At 47.8% G+C, this 16634-nt stretch overlaps 3 protein-coding genes across 3 annotated transcripts in view; all 3 read right to left on the reverse strand.

The window, feature by feature from the left end:
- The window catches only part of TSPEAR (thrombospondin type laminin G domain and EAR repeats), a 171454-nt gene that overhangs the window by 52398 nt on the left and 102422 nt on the right, over positions 1–16634 (reverse strand). The window lies entirely within an intron of this gene.
- LOC114110489 (keratin-associated protein 10-8-like) lies at positions 2609–3340 on the reverse strand. Its single transcript, XM_027961095.2, has one exon. The coding sequence runs from the start codon at positions 3338–3340 to the stop codon at positions 2609–2611; it is 732 nt and encodes a 243-aa protein (XP_027816896.1).
- LOC114110486 (keratin-associated protein 10-8-like) lies at positions 14559–15413 on the reverse strand. The gene has a single exon (XM_027961091.3). The coding sequence runs from the start codon at positions 15351–15353 to the stop codon at positions 14559–14561; it is 795 nt and encodes a 264-aa protein (XP_027816892.1). The 5' UTR covers positions 15354–15413.

Genomic DNA, 16634 nt, shown 5'->3' on the forward strand with positions numbered 1-16634 from the left:
GTGGACTGCAGCTCACCAGGCTCCTCTGTCCTCCACTATCTTGAAGTAAAAAGAGTTTGCTCAAATTCATACCCACTAAGTCGATGATGCTATCTAAGCATCTCACCCTCTGCTACCCGCTTCTCCTTTTGCCATCAGTCTTTCGCAACAATAGAGTCTTGTCTAATGAGTCAGTTCTTCATATCAGGTGGCCAAACTATAGGAGCTTCAGCTTTAGCATCAGTCCTTCCAATCAATATTCAGGCTTGATCTCCTTGCTGTCCAAGGGATTCTCAAGAGTCTTCTCCAACACCATAGTTCAAAATCATCAGTTCTTTGGTGCTCAGCTTTCTTCACAGTCCAACGCTCACATACATACATGACTAATGGAAAAACTACAGCTTTGACTAGACAGACCTTTGTTGGCGAAGTAATGCCTCTGCTTCTTAATATGCTGTCTAGGTCGGTCATAGCTTTTCTTTTAAAGAGCAAGCATCTTTTCATTTCATGGCTGCAGTCATGAAATCACAGCCATTTGCAGTGATGTTGGAGCCCCCCCTGAAAAATAAAGTCTGTTACTGTTTCCATTGTTTCCTCATCTATTTGCCATGAAATGATGGGACCAGATGCCATGATCTTCGTTTTTTGAATGTTGAGTTTCATCAGCTTTTTCACTCTCCTCTTTCACCCTCATCAAGAGGCTCTTTAGTTTCTCTTCACTTTCTGCCATAAGGGTGGTATCATCTGCATAACTGAGCTTGTTGATATTTCTCTTAGCCATCTTGATTCCAGCTTGTACTTCATCCTGCCTGGCATTTCATATGATGTACCCTGCATATAAGCTAAATAAGTAGGGTGACAATATACAGCCTTGATACTCCTTTCCCAATTTGGAACCAGTCCACTCTTACATATCCAGTTCTAATCATTGCCTCTTGACCCATATACAGGTTTCTCAGGAGACAGGTAAGGTGGTCTGGTATTCACATCTCTTTTAACATTTTGCATATGCTGGGTTTAATAAAATGTAATTAAACAAACTCTCCCTGTCTTTTTTCACTTTTAAATGTGTTTCTTATATCAGTTGGTCTTCCCCTGTGGCTCAACAGTAAAGAATTCGCCTGCCAGCAGGTACTGCAGCAGACACAGATTTGATCCCTGGGTCAGGAAGAGCCCCTGGAGGAGGGCACAGAGGCCCACTCCTGTACTCCTGCCTGGAGAAGCTCATGGACAGAAGAGTCGGGCAGCTTATGGTCCATAAGGTCACAAAGAATCAGACACGCTTGAAGCATCTCAGCACACATGCATGCATATTATAATAGGTACAATTACATCTGAGGCCCCAGTCAAGGCCCTTCACACTGCCCTGCAGGTGTCTACCTACCCAGCACTGTCCCAAAGGGCCAGCATATGTTTCTCCTCCCCATATTTCCCCAGAGGGATAGCTGCCTTAATACTTGAATTCCTGAGAGCACCTGCCATTTCCAAATAGCCCATCCCCTTTGGCTGTCGGTCCCTGTGATGGATAGTTTCAAGTGTCAGCTGACCAGGCCATGGTGCCCAGTTGTCTGGGTAAACATGTCTGGATGTCATGACACAGTTGCTTCTTAGGTGAGATCAATACTGAAATCAGTGGACTCTGAGTAAAACAGACTGCCCTACAAAATGCGGGTGGGCCACATCCAAGCAGCTGGAGACCTTGAGACCAGACTGAAGTCCCCAAGGAGAAAGAGATTCTACCAGCAGGTCATTTGTAGCTGCAACACCAACTCTTCCTGGAAGCTCACCCTGCAGATTTGGATCTTGCCCGCCTCCAAAGGGTGTGAGCCAGCTTCTCAACATCAATCTCTGCATATGTGCACATGCCTATTGGTCCTTTCTCTGGAGAACCCTGACTCACACAGGCTCCCAACATCACTGCATGTGGCTCTCACCATCGAGACCTTCACACACAGAGGGAAGAATTCACACTCGTGTCCAGGGCACTAGGGAACGGCTGGCACCAGCCTGTCTGAAGCTGTTTCTGGGGTAAGCTTTATGTATTCCAGGCAAATGTTTACTAAATGGGGTCTCCTTTGTCCCTAGGGAACCCCCATGTTCCCAGTGTGCAAGCCCAGGGCTTGAACCTGTGCCCCATTCCCACCCCATCACTCACTTCATGCAGGGGTCTACAGGTGAGCAGGATACTCTGGACTGAAGGCTTCAGTGGAACTATGTCCTCAGGACACCCTGGCAGAGAGTAGCCGGGTGCTGTTACCTGTGCCTGGTGATGTCACTGTCCTGGATACAACTCAAGGCCAGGTTTCTAACACAGCCCAGACCACTCTCCACAACACAGGTCTTTCCCAGGGTTTGAAGAGATATGCACTCAAGGCACAGAGAGGGCATGACAATGACTTTATTTGTTAGCAGGCAGACCCCCTCACCTAGGTCAGGACAAAATCCATGACCAACAAGGATGGAGAGCAGGATGCTGGCTGACACCCAGGGCCTGGAGGGAACCAGGAGCCAGCCAAGGCGGCTCACAGGAAATTCTGGGGCAGAAGGAGACCCCAGACTGGATTCAAGGCTACAGAAATTTCAGGTGAAAGCCAGCATTGGCCCTGGAAGGAGTTGGCAATGTGCCAGGTCAGCAACTGGGCTCTGGGGCCGAGGTTCGGACGCAGCAGGCAGGGCGGGAGCACTTGGGCTGGCAGAGCAGGGACAGGCAGGAGGCTGGGCGGCAGCAGCTGGGCTGGCAGGAGGAGGTGGGCACGCAGCATGCAGGGCGGCACACAGGACGGCAGAGGAGGGACACGGAGGAGGAGGGTCTGCATCTGACTGAGGAGCAGGGGTTGGGCTGGCAGCACAAGGAGGCTGAGCAGGGGGAGGACTCACAGCAGACGGGCCTGCAGCAGAGGGGTGTGCAACAGACGGGTGTGCAGCAGACAGGCCTGCAGGAGACGGGTGTGCAGCAGACGGGCCTGCAGGAGACGGGCCTGCAGCAGACAGGCCTGCAGCAGATGGGCCTGCAGCAGACGGGTGTGCAGCAGACAGGCTCACAGCAGGCCAGCTGGCAGGGGGACGAGGTGCAGCAGGAGGGCTGGCAGCTAGACTGCTGGCAGTACAAGTCCAGGCAGGAGCTGCTGCAGGCTGGCTGGGAGCAGGGGCTCGATTCACAGCTCACAGGGGCACAGAGGAGGGTCAGGCGGGGGGCCGGGGTGCAGCAGCTGGGGGCACAGCAGGGGGGCTCGCAGCAGCTCTCTGGACAGTCGTCCACCTGCCAGGAGGAGCCGGTGTAGGAGTCACAGGACCCGGGCAGGCAGACCCGGCTGCCGTAGCTCAGGTCACTGGAGCAGACAGACAGGGCGGAGGAAGCCATGGTGGAGGCGGTGGAGCTGGAGGAGGTGAGGTGTGAGTGTGTGTGAGTGAGTGTGTGTGTGAGTGAGCGCTGCTCAGGGCTGTGGGCCTTTTATACCCCGTCCAGGTGTGTGCAGGGCCAGCTGAAGGCTCCCTGAGGCTTCCCTTTCCTTGTTGGTGTTTTGAGCCCCTATTTCTTCTTGTTTATTTACACAAGAATTTGCTGCTTGTAAAATGCATGTCCTGGTTGAGGGCTGGATCACCCTGAGCTGGGTGAGGTTCTCTCAGCAAACACAGGATTAATCTATGGTCCCGAAGCCCCACCGTGTGTGTCCCCTCTCCCACCTGTCTCTATTGCTCTCAGGTGTTGGCTGTGAACCCCCGTCTCTGTGACTTGGCATCGCAGAGCTCACAGTTGGGACAGTGCTGTCCCCTGCTGTCAGACGTCCCTCTCAAGCAGCAGGGCTGAACCGTGGACAGATCAGCCAAAGGGAGAAGGGTGAGTGAGAAGAACAAGGCATGTCTCAAGCACAGAGCAGGAAGGAGGGAAGGTCCCTCCCCATCAGACGGGGAAGGGGTGAGTGAGAAGAACAAGGCATGTCTCAAGCACAGAGCAGGAAGGAGGGCAGGTCCCTCCCCATCAGACTGGGTCTCCAGGGTCAGAACGTGCACAGCGAAGGGAGAAGCAGAGCGTTCTCCGGAGAGAAGGGAGGGAAACCTGGGCTTCAGATCCGGAACTCTGACCAAACTAGGACAGATACGGTGCGTATCTGACACACTGGTGAAATGTCTGACGCCAAATACACGGAAACAGCCTGAAAGCTTCCAGAGGTTTGGCATCCGACTTTCCTCACCAGTCAACATACCTGAAGAGAGTGCAACCAAATCTTGAAAGTCTGAGGAAAGTGGATTATCAGGCAGATGGAGATTAGAGCACTTCGGATAAGACAGCTATCCTGAAAAGAAGCCACTCGTACATTATCTACACAAACTACCTCAAGAGTACATGGTCCAGAAAAAGAGCGAGCCCAAAGGCAGGCACATATAAAAAACAATAATAAAGAACAACAAGTCACCAAAAAGCAGACGGAGGGAGAGGAGGTCCACTGGCTTGGCCCTGTAGAATAAGTGCCTGCTGGCTGCCCTGCCCCTCTGGCCTTCGACCCCCTCTTTGCCATGCATAGTTCTCTGAGTTTTCACAAACGCAGACACACCCCCACCAGACCATACAGGCCCCCACACTCCTGTCCACTGGAGTCAGCTCCTCCCTCGGCCCAAAGCCCCAGGCAAATGCTGATTCAAGATCCCTGCAGCTGTGGCTTTTCCAGGAGGTCACATACATGGAATCGTACACTGGGTGACCTTTGGGATCTGGCTTCTTTCGCTCTGAAAATGCAGTGGCCGTGGTGCCGTGTGCATCCGGGCTCATCCCCTTTCCTGCTGCACGGTGTCCGGGGTGAGGGGCTCCCCCATTTGTTCACTGCACAGCTGGGAGACATTCTCATGACTTCCTGTCTTTGGTGATTATGAACAAACCTGCTGTCTACGTTCTTTGTGTACAGGTTTCTTTGTGATCGTGTTTTCATTCCTCTAGGATAAACACCCAGGTGCGGCAGAGCTGGATTGGATGGGAACTGTAGGTTTGGCTTGATAGGAACCTGCTAAGCTCTTTCCCCAAGTGGCTGTGCCATTCTGCATTCCCACCAGCAATGCGTGAACGTTCTCGTGGCTGCATATCCTTGGCCAACAGTCAATATTGTGAGGGTTTTAATTTTGGCCGTTCTAATAGGCATGAGGGCTTCCCAGATGGCTCGGTGGTTAAGAGTCCACCTGCCAATGCAGGAGCTGTGAGTCCGATCTCCTGGGTGGGAAAATCCTCTGAAGAGGGAAATAGCAACCCACTCCAGTATTCTTCCCTGGAAATCCCATGGACAGGGGAGCCTGGCAGGCTGCAGTCCATGGCGTCGCAAAGAGTTACACTCAACTTAGTGACTAAACAGGGCTTCCCTCATAGCTCAGTTGGTAAGGAATCCACCTGCAATGCAGGAGACCCCGGTTCAATTCCTGGGTCGGGAAGATCTGCTGGAGAAGGGATAGGCTACCCATTCCAGTGTTCTTGGACTTCCCTTATGGCTCAGCTGGTAAAGAATCTGCCTGCAATGTGGGAGACCTGGGTTCGATCCCTGGGTTGGGAAGATCTCCTGGAGAAGGGAAAAGCTAGCTGTTGGGAGCCAGCGTGAGGAACTCCGCCCATGGCAAAGGCCATGAGGAAGGAAGCTTGGCATACGCAAAGGTGTGATCAAGCCTCATGAAACCCCCTGTTCCCGAGCATCTACCCCCAAAACCAGACTACTTTACGGGGAGCTCTCCCCCATAACCATTTCTCTCAGAGAAGGAGTTAACTTGCAGCTCCAGTTAATAAAAATTCCTGGGCGTGATAAGAGTGTTTCAGCTTACAAACTCTGGAGGTTCTCTGGCCTGCCTGATCAGGCTTGTCCGGCCGCATGTGATTGTTTACAGCCTCCCAACTGTGAGAGGCACGGGATGTTTTAAAACTTCCTAAATACAGACTCTTTTGAGAAGTTAGAAGATTGTTAGTATAGCATTAGTAGGTTGATTAGGAATTATATTGGTGAAGGGTTTTTTCATTTGTCCTGCCAATAATTACTGCTAATTCCCTGCCCTGGGTGTGACAAGGATGTCTCAGGTCAAACCTCTCTGCTGACAGACTAGCTTGTGTGACAGCCTCTCAGCCATAAACAGCACAGAGAGTTTGCTGTATTAGCGTAGGGCTTTTTTCATTGATGAGTCAATGATTGCCATCAGGCCTCCATATCCTTAGGCACCTGGGAATATATTAATCAATATATTTGGAATATAGAAAAGGAAATATAGTAGTTTTTTGATGTTAGCATACTAGACTTCTTGAGTTAATGAATCTTCTCTTTTGTTATAGATCACTGTACTTTGTTATAAATCACTATAAATCACTATGCTATGTAACTTTATCACTATCTTAAGACAAAATAGATCTTTTTTTTTTTTTTTTTTTTGGGGGGCCTCGATCAGAAGGACTTGGGCCCCCCACGAGCGGCGCCGGGGAGTGGGTCTTCCGTACGCCACATGTCCCGCGCCCCACCGCGGGGCGGACAAAATAGATCTTAAGGGGAACATTGGTGAAGGGTTTACATTTGTTGAGCCAATATTTGCTGCTAAATCTCCATATTCCTTCCTGTCCTTATAATGAATATAACTAGCGTATAGGAGAAATAAGTATTAACCTTTCAGATTAATCATGTTAAACCTTAGGTTAAGTAAATTCCTTTCTTGATTGTAACTCACTACACCCTCACCCTATAGGAATGCAACTTTATTTGGAGGGTGGCGCCTGATTTAAGAAAAAATCACCCCTGGAAAAATAAGTTTTCTAGTTAACTGACCGGTATCAGAAAGGGCCATAAAATGTCAGCAGACCTCATGGCTAAAAGATGATGAAACTCATAAGACCTTTGTATAATTTTATATGAAGCACCTGATTGTGACAAGGGTCAGGTCTGCTGACCCCCGCGTGACTCTGTGTTCATCCCTATGTATAACAAAAAGGTATATAAACAAACCTGAAAAATAAAGAAATCGGATCAGTTTCCGGAAAGACTGATTCCCCCGTGTCGTCTTTTTCTCGCTCCCCATTTTCCTATCTGAATTCAGCCTCTTTTTCTACTACACTATCTGTTCCTAATCTCCCTCTATATCTATAATTAAATAAGTTTTTTCCAGGATGCCGACTCCGTCCCCACCTTCGAATTCCCTGGATCCACCGGGGCTGGACCCCGGCAGCTAGCCACTCCAGTATTCTGGCCTGGAGAATTAAGAGTCAGACACAACTAAGCAACTTTCACTCCACTTCACTTCATTTAGTGACCTAACAACAATAGGTATGCAGTAGTACCTTAGTTTCAGAGAAGGCACTGGCGACCCACTCCAGTACTCTTGCCTGGAAAATCCCATAGAGAAGCTTGGTAGGCTGCAGTCCTTGGGGTCGCTAAGAGGCAGACATGACTGAGCGACTTCACTTTCACTTTTCACTTTCATGCATTGGAGAAGGAAATGACAACCCACTCCAGGGTTCTTGCCTGGAGAATCCTAGGGATAGAGGAGCCTAGTGGGCTGCCATCTATGGGGTCGCACTGAGTCAGACGTGACTGACGTGACTTAGCAGCAGCTGCACTACCTTAGCATAATTCAAACTTGCATTTCCCCAAGGACCAGTGATATGGTGAGGTTCTCTAATGTACCTATTTGCCAAACTTATCCACAGTGGCTGTGTCATTTATGACATTATTTTATGTATCAAAGCTCCAGTTCCTCCACATCCCTGCCAACACTGGCATGTTAATTGTTTTTCATTCTAGCCTTTCTCATAAGTATGAAGGGGACTTTGTTGCAGTTTTAATTTGCACTTCCCTAATGAGTGATCATGTGGAGCATCATTTATATGCTTATTTGCCATCCCTGCATCTTCTTTGGTATTTCTTCAAATCTTTAGGCCCTTTTCTTTGTTAGTTTTTCTTGATGTTGGATTTTGAGTGTTCTTTATATATTTTGCATACAAGGACTTTAGTCAGATGTGTGATTTGCAAATATTTTCTCCCAGTCTATGGCTTGTGTTTTCATTCTTTAAGAGTGTCTTTTGATGAACAAAATAGTTTAATACTGATGAAGTCCAGGGTATTCCTTTTTGTCTTTTAGCGATCGCGCTTTTGGTATTCAATCTAAGAACTCTGCCTAACCACAAGGTCACAAAGATTTTCTCCTATGTTTTCCTCTGAAAGTTTAAACCTTTCACATTTTATATTTAGGTCTCTGATAAACTTTGATTAAAGTTTTACATTAAGTAAAAATTGAGGTACGGGTCAAGGCTTACTTTTTGGTTTTGCATATAGACATCCATTGTTCCAAACTGCCTTTGCACTTTTATAAGAAATCAATTGATTTCACTTGTGTGGGCCTGTTTTTCTTTTCTGTATCATTCATCTGGGCCTGTACCTTTGCTAGCATTGGATTGTTTTGATTATTATAGCTTTACGGAAAATACTGAAGTCAGATAGGGTAAAACCTCCAACTTTTTTCCCCATTCAAATTTTGTGGCTCCTTGAGCTCCTTTGCCTTTCAAATAATTTTAGGGTCAACTTATTGATACCAACAAAGAAACCCTATTTGTTATTGGAATTACTTTGAATCTATAGATCAATCTGGAGATGATGTGCTGTGTTTAGCCGCTTAGTCGTGTCCAACTCTTTGTGACCCCGTGCACTGTAGCCTGCCAGGCTCCTCTGTCATGGGGATTCTCCAAGAAAGAATCCTAGAGTGGGTTGCCAAGCCCTCCTCCAGGGGATTTTTCCAAGCCAGGGATCAAACCCATGTTTTCTGCACTGCCACCAGATTCTCTAACATCTCAGCCACCAGGAAAGCCCAAGAGTACTGGAGTGGGTAGTCTATTCCTTCTCCAGGGGATCTTCCCAACCCAGGAATCAAACCAGGGTATCCTGCATGTCAGGCAGATCCTTTACCAGCTAAACTACCAGGGAGGCCCCAGTTTGGAGGCAACTGACATCATAATGATATTCAAACATGCAGACATGGTCTAGTTCTACACTTATCTGTGTCTTCTTTTTCTTTCATCAGTGTTTTTATAGATGTCATTATGTACATATTCTGTAAAACTTATACCTGTTTTCAGTTTTTAATTCTAACATACTTTTAAACAAAAACCTTATTTCAATTTTATTGCTATTATATAGAAATATAAGTAGTCTCTAAATTCCTTGTTTATTTATTATTATTATTATTTTTGGTTGTGCTGGGTCTTCTTTCCTGTCTGAGGCTTTTTTGGATGCAGTACATGGGCTTTCTCATTGCGGTGGCTTCCCTTGTTGTGGAGTCTGGGCTCACGGTGCACAGGCTTCCGTGGTTGCAGCAGGGGGGCTCAGTAGGTGTAGCTTGCAGGTCCTAGAGTGTGTACATGCATGCACGCTCAGTTGCTAGTCGTGTCTATTTGTGACCCCCATGGTCTGTGGCCCACCAGGCTGCACTGTCCATGGGATTTTCCAGGCAAGAATCCTGGAGTGGGTCGCCATTTCCCTCCAGGGGATTTTCCCCACCCAAGGATCGAACCTGCATCGCCTGAGTCTTCTGCACTGGCAGGTGGATTCTCTCCCACTAAGCTGCCTAGGAGGCCCCCTAGGTGTGTGGGCCTCAGTAAGGGCGGCGTGCAGGCTGTGGAATCTTCCCCAGTCGGGGGTCGAATCCATGTCCCCTGCATCGGCAGGTGGATTCTTAACGACCTAGCTCCCAGGGAAGTCCAAGAAATATAATGAATTTTTAATACCCCAGACTTGCATTCTTCAACTTGCTAAACCCTCATGTATTTCTACCAGTCTTTTTGTAGATTATTAAGGGTTTCAATGTGGACAATCACACCCTCTGTGCATAGAGATGATTTTATTTCTTCGGTATGCACCCTTGTATTTGTTATTTTGTTGCACAAGTGGTGGTCTTAAGTATGATGTTGAAGGAATGCAGAGAGAAGACACCTGTGTCTGGCTCCTGCTCTTAGAGGAAAAGCATTCAGTCTCTTACAAAAATCCTCATCAAAATACTAGCAAACTGAATTCAGCAGCAAATTAAAAGAACTGTACACCATAACCAAGGCAGATCTCCTGGCAGAATGCAAGGGTGAAAGAAGTGATATGAAAATCAATGAATATAACACACCATATTAATGGAATGGAGGGGGAAATACAAAATCATCTCAACTGATGCATAAAAAGCACTTGACAAAATTTAACACCTTTTATGATAAAAACACTCAACAAACTGAAGGTAGAAGGAAACCGCCTCAACATAATAAAAAAAAAGAAATACGCATTTGAAAGACCCACAGCAAACATCACACTTGGCGTTGAAAGACTGAAAGCTTTTCTTTTAAGATCAGGAGCAAGGCAGGGTTGCCCACTTTTGCCACTGTTTTCATCAGTCCTGGAAGTTCTAGGAGAGCAGCTGGACAAAAGGAAAAATAAAAGGCATTTAAGTTGAAAAAGAAGAAGTAAAATCACCTCTGTTCATAGATGTTGTATATACATAATCCTCATATACACAAAATCCTAAAAATTGCATAGCTACACACAAAACCATTACAACTAATAAGTGAATTCAGCAAAACAGCAGGATACAAAGTCAATTTTTACTTGCATTTCTATACACTAATAATGAATAACCCTAAAAGGAAATTACAAAAATGATTTCATTTAGAATATTATCAAAAAAGTAAAATACTTAGGAATTACTCAAGGAGGTCAAAAACTTATCCAGTAAAATGTGCAAATCATTGTTGAAAGAAATACACGAAGACATAAGTAAATGGAAAGATACCCCATATTTATGGATTGGAAGCTTTAATATTGTTAAGATGTCATTACTATCCAAAGCAATCTATATATTTAATACAGTTGCTATCAACATCTTGATGACTTTTCCCAGAAATATAAAAAACTCATTCTAAAACTCATATGGAATCTTAAGGGACTTTGCATAACCAAAAAAAAAAAAAAAAAATCCTGAAAAAGAACAAAGCCAGAGGAACCATACTTCCTGATTTCAAAATTCACTACAAAGCGACAATAATCAAATAGAGTGGTACTGGCACAGAGTCAGGCATAGAGATCAATGGAAGAGAATACAGGATCCAAAATAAACCCTCACACATTAGGTCAAACCATTTTTGACAAGGGCCTTAAGTCCATTCACTGGAGAAAAGACAGTCTTTTCAACAAATGGTTCTAGGAAAATTGGATATTCACTTGCATAAGAATGAAGTTAGATCGATTTCTAACATCATATACAAAATTAACGCAAAGTGGATCCTCAATCTAAAAGTAAGACCTGTAACTATAAAACTTTGAAGAAAAAATAGGATAAAATTACACAGCCTTGAATTTGGCAGTCATTTCCTGGATGTGACACCAATGACACAGTCAGCATCAGAAAATATAAAAACTGGACTTCACGAAAATTTTAAATATTTTTCATCAAAATGTATATCAACAGAGGACAAAGGTAACCCAAAGAAATGTGAGGAAACATTTGAAAATCATATATCTGATAAGAGATTGATATCCAGAATGTATAGAGAACTCCCAAAACTCAAAAATAAGAACTAAAAACCTAACTCAAAAATGAGCAAAGACCACGAATAGACATTTTTCCAATGAAGGTATACAAATGGCCCATAAGCACATGAAAATATACTCAATATAACTAATCATTGGAGAAATGCAAATCAAAACTACAGTGAGGTACCACCTTGCACCTCTTAGTATAATGACCATTTACTTAAAAAAACAACATAATACTGGTAAGACTGTGAAGAAACTGGAACACTTGTACACTGTTGGTGGGAACATGAACTGGTACAGCTACGTGGAAATCAGTATGATGGCTCCTCAACAAATTAAAAGTAGAATTACTGTCTGATCCAGTATTTCTACTGGGTCTATGAGAAAATAATTGAAAGCAAATCTTGAAGAGATATTTGTAAAACCACATTCATAGACGCATTTTTCACAATAGCTGAAAAGTGGAAGCCATTCAGGTGTTCACTGAGGGATAAATGGACATAGGATGGAATATTATTCACCCTTTAACAGGAAGTAAATCTGGCACTATTATGGATGAACCATGAGGACATTATGGTAAGATAAATAAGCCAGTCACAAAAAGACAAATACTTTGTGATTTCACTTACACGAAGTACTTTAGAGACAAAAAGTAGAATGATGCTTTCAGGGGCTGTGAGAAAGGAAGTAGGGGGATTCTTGTTTCAAGTGCATAGAGTGTGTTTTGCAAGATAAAGAGTTCCGAGTGCAGATAGTGGTGATGGTCACACAAGGTTATGAATGTACTTAATACCATTGAACTGTACACTTTAAAGTGATTAAGGTTGTCAACTCTGTGTTATGAATATTTTACCTCAATAACAAAAATAGAAAAAGGCTATCAAGACATGAAGGCACATGAAGGAAACGTAAGTGCACATTACTAAGTGAAAGAAGCCCATCTGAAAAGTTTCCACTCCTGATGCTTCCAGGGATACGACATTCTGGAAAAGACACAACCATGGAGTCAGGAAAAAGATGGGTGGTGGCCAGGGGTTAGCAGGGAAGAAGAGATGAACAGATGGAGCACGGAGGACTTTTAGGGCAGGGAAACTATTCCGTAATGTTCCACAGGTGTTATAATACATTTATGAAAAGACATAGAAGCTTGCAACAGCAAGAGTGACCTCTAATGTAAACTATGGACTTGGGGTGATATTAACATGTCAGGGTAGGTTTATTCATTATGATGAATGTAGCCCATTTGTAACAAATGCATCAAATCACAAGATACTGATGGTGGGGTAGGCTGTGCGTGTGTGAGGGTAGGGATATATAGGAGCTCTGTACTTCCCACTCAGTTTTGCTGTGAACCTAAAACTGCCCTAAAAATGAAGATACGTTAAGTTGATACAGGGCAATTGAGGAGATCTGTTTGTTTTTTTTTTTAAACGAATTTTGGTTATCTGTGTCTTCAAGGAATGAGTCCATATCACCCTAATTGCTTATTGCATTTCCTTTTAATATCTGTGGGGTCTGTGCTAATTTCTCCTCTTCCATTCCTACTATTTTCTCTCAGAGTTGAGGCAACATCCTTGGGAAGAGCCAACCCATGTCCTAAGACTTCTGAATATTTCCCACAGGCAGGTGGGGGCAGGTCCTTTCAAGGCTCTCTTTCATCTCTGCAAATCAGTCCAGCTAACTTTATGGGTTTTCCCAGGCTCAGCCTCACACCTGTTTGCTTATCATTTCTCAGGGGACACTTAAGGGAGACCCTCTGTGGACAGGGGAGTTCCTCAGAACAGCTCTCTTCTCTCTGGCATCCTGACCCCAGACTAGCTGCCCCACACTTCCCCCAATTCGCAGACCAGCTCTAAAACTGAGGGATCCATGGCACTCCACCTGGGTTTCTGGCCTGGGTGCTGGAATCATTCTCGAGGGGGTGGGCTGGGCAGCTGTGAGACCCACTCTGTTTCTTTCCCCTCCCAGGTGGGCCTGTACTGTCCTCTTCAAGTCCAGCATCTCAACCTCCTAGTGTCCTGACCTTGTTAGCTCTCTGGATCAGTCGGGTGGGAGGTCATCCAGGCCCTCTCACTCCACACGGTTGGAGCAGCACCCCCACCACCACATTTCTGCTAAAAGTGCAGACCCACTGGCAGACCAAAAGGGGTGACCCCAGCCACATGCAGGTGTGTCACACGGGGTCCTTAGGCCTCCCACATGGAGCGGACTCAAGGGGCCAGCTGGTCGCTATGTTTCAAGTGGGCAGGAACAGTCCAGGGAGCCTGAGAAACCCCTAGACCATGGCAGGTCTGCAGGGGACCAGCCGCGGGCCAGGGCCTGAGCAGGCACTGACTTCCTGGAGAAGCAGGAGCCCCACCTGGTGACCCTGCCCAGAGGGGTCAGGCCCATGCCCTTTGGGGTCTCAGTCACTTACTGCCAGGGCTTCCCTGGTGACTCAGACGGTAAAGAACCTGCCTGCTATGTAGGAGATCCCTGTTCAACCCTGAGTCAGGAAGATTCCCTGGAGAGGGAATAGCAACCCACTCCAGTATTCTTGCCTGGAGAATTCCATGGACAGAGGAACCTGGTGGGCTACAGTCTATGGGGTCTCAGAGAGTCGGACCTGACTGAGTGACTCACACACTCGCTTACCAACAGAAATGCTCTCAGCTGGAGGAGACTAGTGTCAAGTCATAATCGTGTGTTTCCTTGCACCCCTGCACCCAGCCCACCAGGGAATCACATGAAGGGAGCAGATCAGGTGATGATGTGAGTTTATTTATCCAGGTGCCTGAGGGGGAGCTGACAGGTTGGAAGTCGAGGCCAAGTGACCCAGATAGAGGATCTGGATGGGTAGGGGGGTAGCTGACCCAGAGACAGCTGGAGACGACTCCTGGGAGGCAGAAGCCCCAGGGAGCCGTGAGGTCGGGGTTCCTGGGGCAAGAGTGAGAGGTCAGTGGTCAGGGCAGTGGAGACATCAGGGACCCTGTCCTGTGTGAGGGCAACCACTCAGCGCAGGTCAGGACAGAGGACCAAGTCACAGGTGGAACCTGAGCTCGGCTGGCTCTGGGGTGACATGCCAGGTCAGCAGCAGGGCTCCGGGGCCAAGGTTGGGATGCAGCAAGCAGGGCGGGAGCATACGGGCCTGCAGAGCAGGGACACAGAGGAGGCTGGGCGGCAGCAACTGGGCTGGCAGGAGGAGTCGGGCACGCAGCAGGTGGGGCGGCACACGGGGCGGCAGAGGAGGGACACGGAGGAGGAGGGTCTGCAGCAGGACGAGGGGGCTAGGCAGGGGGAGGCCTCACAGCACACGGGCCTGCAGCAAACAGGTGTGCAGCAGACGGGCCTGCAGCAGACGGGCCTGCAGCAGACGGGCCTGCAGCAGACAGGCCTGCAGCAGACAGGTGTGCAGCAGACAGGCCTGCAGCAGACGGGCCTGCAGCAGACGGGCTCACAGCAGGCCTGCTGGCAGGGGGAGGAGGTGCAGCAGGAGGACTGGCAGCTGGACTGCTGGCAACATGAGGAGGTTGAGCAGGGGGAGGCCTCACAGCAGACAGGCCTGCAGCAGACAGGCCTGCAGCAGACGGGTTCACAGCTGACAGGCCTGCAGCAGACAGGCTCACAGCAGGCCTGCTGGCAGGGGGAGGAGGTGCAGCAGGAAGGCTGGTAGCTAGACTGCTGGCAGCATGAGGCTGGGCAGGAGCTGCTGCAGGCTGCCTGGCAGCAGGGGCGGGACTCACAGCTCACTGGGGCACAGAGGAGGGTCAGGCGGGGGGCCGGGGCGCAGCAGCTGGGGGCACAGCAGGGGGGCTCGCAGCAGCTCTCTGGACAGTCATAGCTCAGGTTGCTGGAGCAGATGGACAGGGTGGAGGCTGCCATGGTGGAGGTGGTGGGGCTGGAGGAGGGTTTGCGTGTGTTGGGTGTATGAGCTGTGTGTGTAAGGTGCTTGGGGATGTAGGGCTTTTATACCTGGCCCCTGGCTTGTGTTGTCCCCAAAGGAGACTTCCAGGCCTTCCCTTCCTTGTTGGGGTTGACAGCTGGCAGCAAGAGCCCCTCATTAGTGCTGGCGTAGTTTTCACAATTGTTTTCGCTCATTAAACCCGTGAGCATAAATATCCCATGTTGCAGGATGGTTTCCCATTTCTGCTTTGCTTGGCTCCAGAAAAGATACAGAAAATATCTAGGTAAGATCCTAAATGAAATGAACCCTGAATATTCATTGGAAGGACTGATGCTGCAGCTGAAGCTCCAATCCTTTGGCCACCTGATTCAAAGAGCTGACTCATTAGAAAAGACCCTGGTGCTGGGCAAGATTAAAGCAGGAAGAGAAGGGGACAACAAAGGACAAGTTGGTTAGATAGCATCATTGACTCAATGGACATGAGTTTGTGCAAGCTCTGGGAGATGGTGAAGGACAGGGAAGCCTGCGGTGCTGTAGTTCATGGGGTCCTGAAGAGCGGGACACTACTGAGCAGCTGAACAACAGGAACAGTGCTGGGTGAGGTTTAGAGGTGATCGCGTCTAAATTGGTGAATTTAGATGTCACAGCTCTCCCCTGTTTGAGGTACAGTACTTTTATATTATTTTGACTTTTACGCATTTTTAAACTTAGGTGTCAAGTGACATGTGCACGTCTGTAAAATGCAACTGGTCCAGGGGATGTGACCGTGGAACTAGGTGAGGGTCATGTTCAGCAGGGGCTGGTGGAAGGTCCTAGCACTCCCACCCCAGCAGCTGCTCTGCCAGCAGGAAGCATGATGAGAGGAACATTCTGTCCCCTGCAGCCCAGCCAGTGTGCCTGAGAGGAGTGTTAACGGAGTGTGGGCGTACGTGGAGTCTGTTAGGAGATCTCTTCAGGGAGCAGCGCTCACAGGTGTCTGAGTCAGGGCTCACGTTCATCAATATTCCACCCAGACCCAACTGCTCACAGCACACCCTGTGCACCCCACATTTCTCAGCCGAGCAAACAGCCCCTCTGGCCAGAGTTTGCCTTCCCCAAGGGGGATTCCCTGAAAGACTCAGAGAGAGGGAGGGTCTCCTCCTGGAGAGCCCACATGTGAGCAGCGGAGACTCCAGGACCTGAGGAAACACCCAAAAGTAAAGCTCAGGCAAGAGCTGGTTTTCCTTGTGGATACAAGCAGATGTGGTCCCAGGGAGCCT

This window comes from Ovis aries, chromosome 1 (genome assembly GCF_016772045.2).
Source record: "Ovis aries strain OAR_USU_Benz2616 breed Rambouillet chromosome 1, ARS-UI_Ramb_v3.0, whole genome shotgun sequence".
NCBI lineage: Eukaryota > Metazoa > Chordata > Mammalia > Artiodactyla > Bovidae > Ovis > Ovis aries.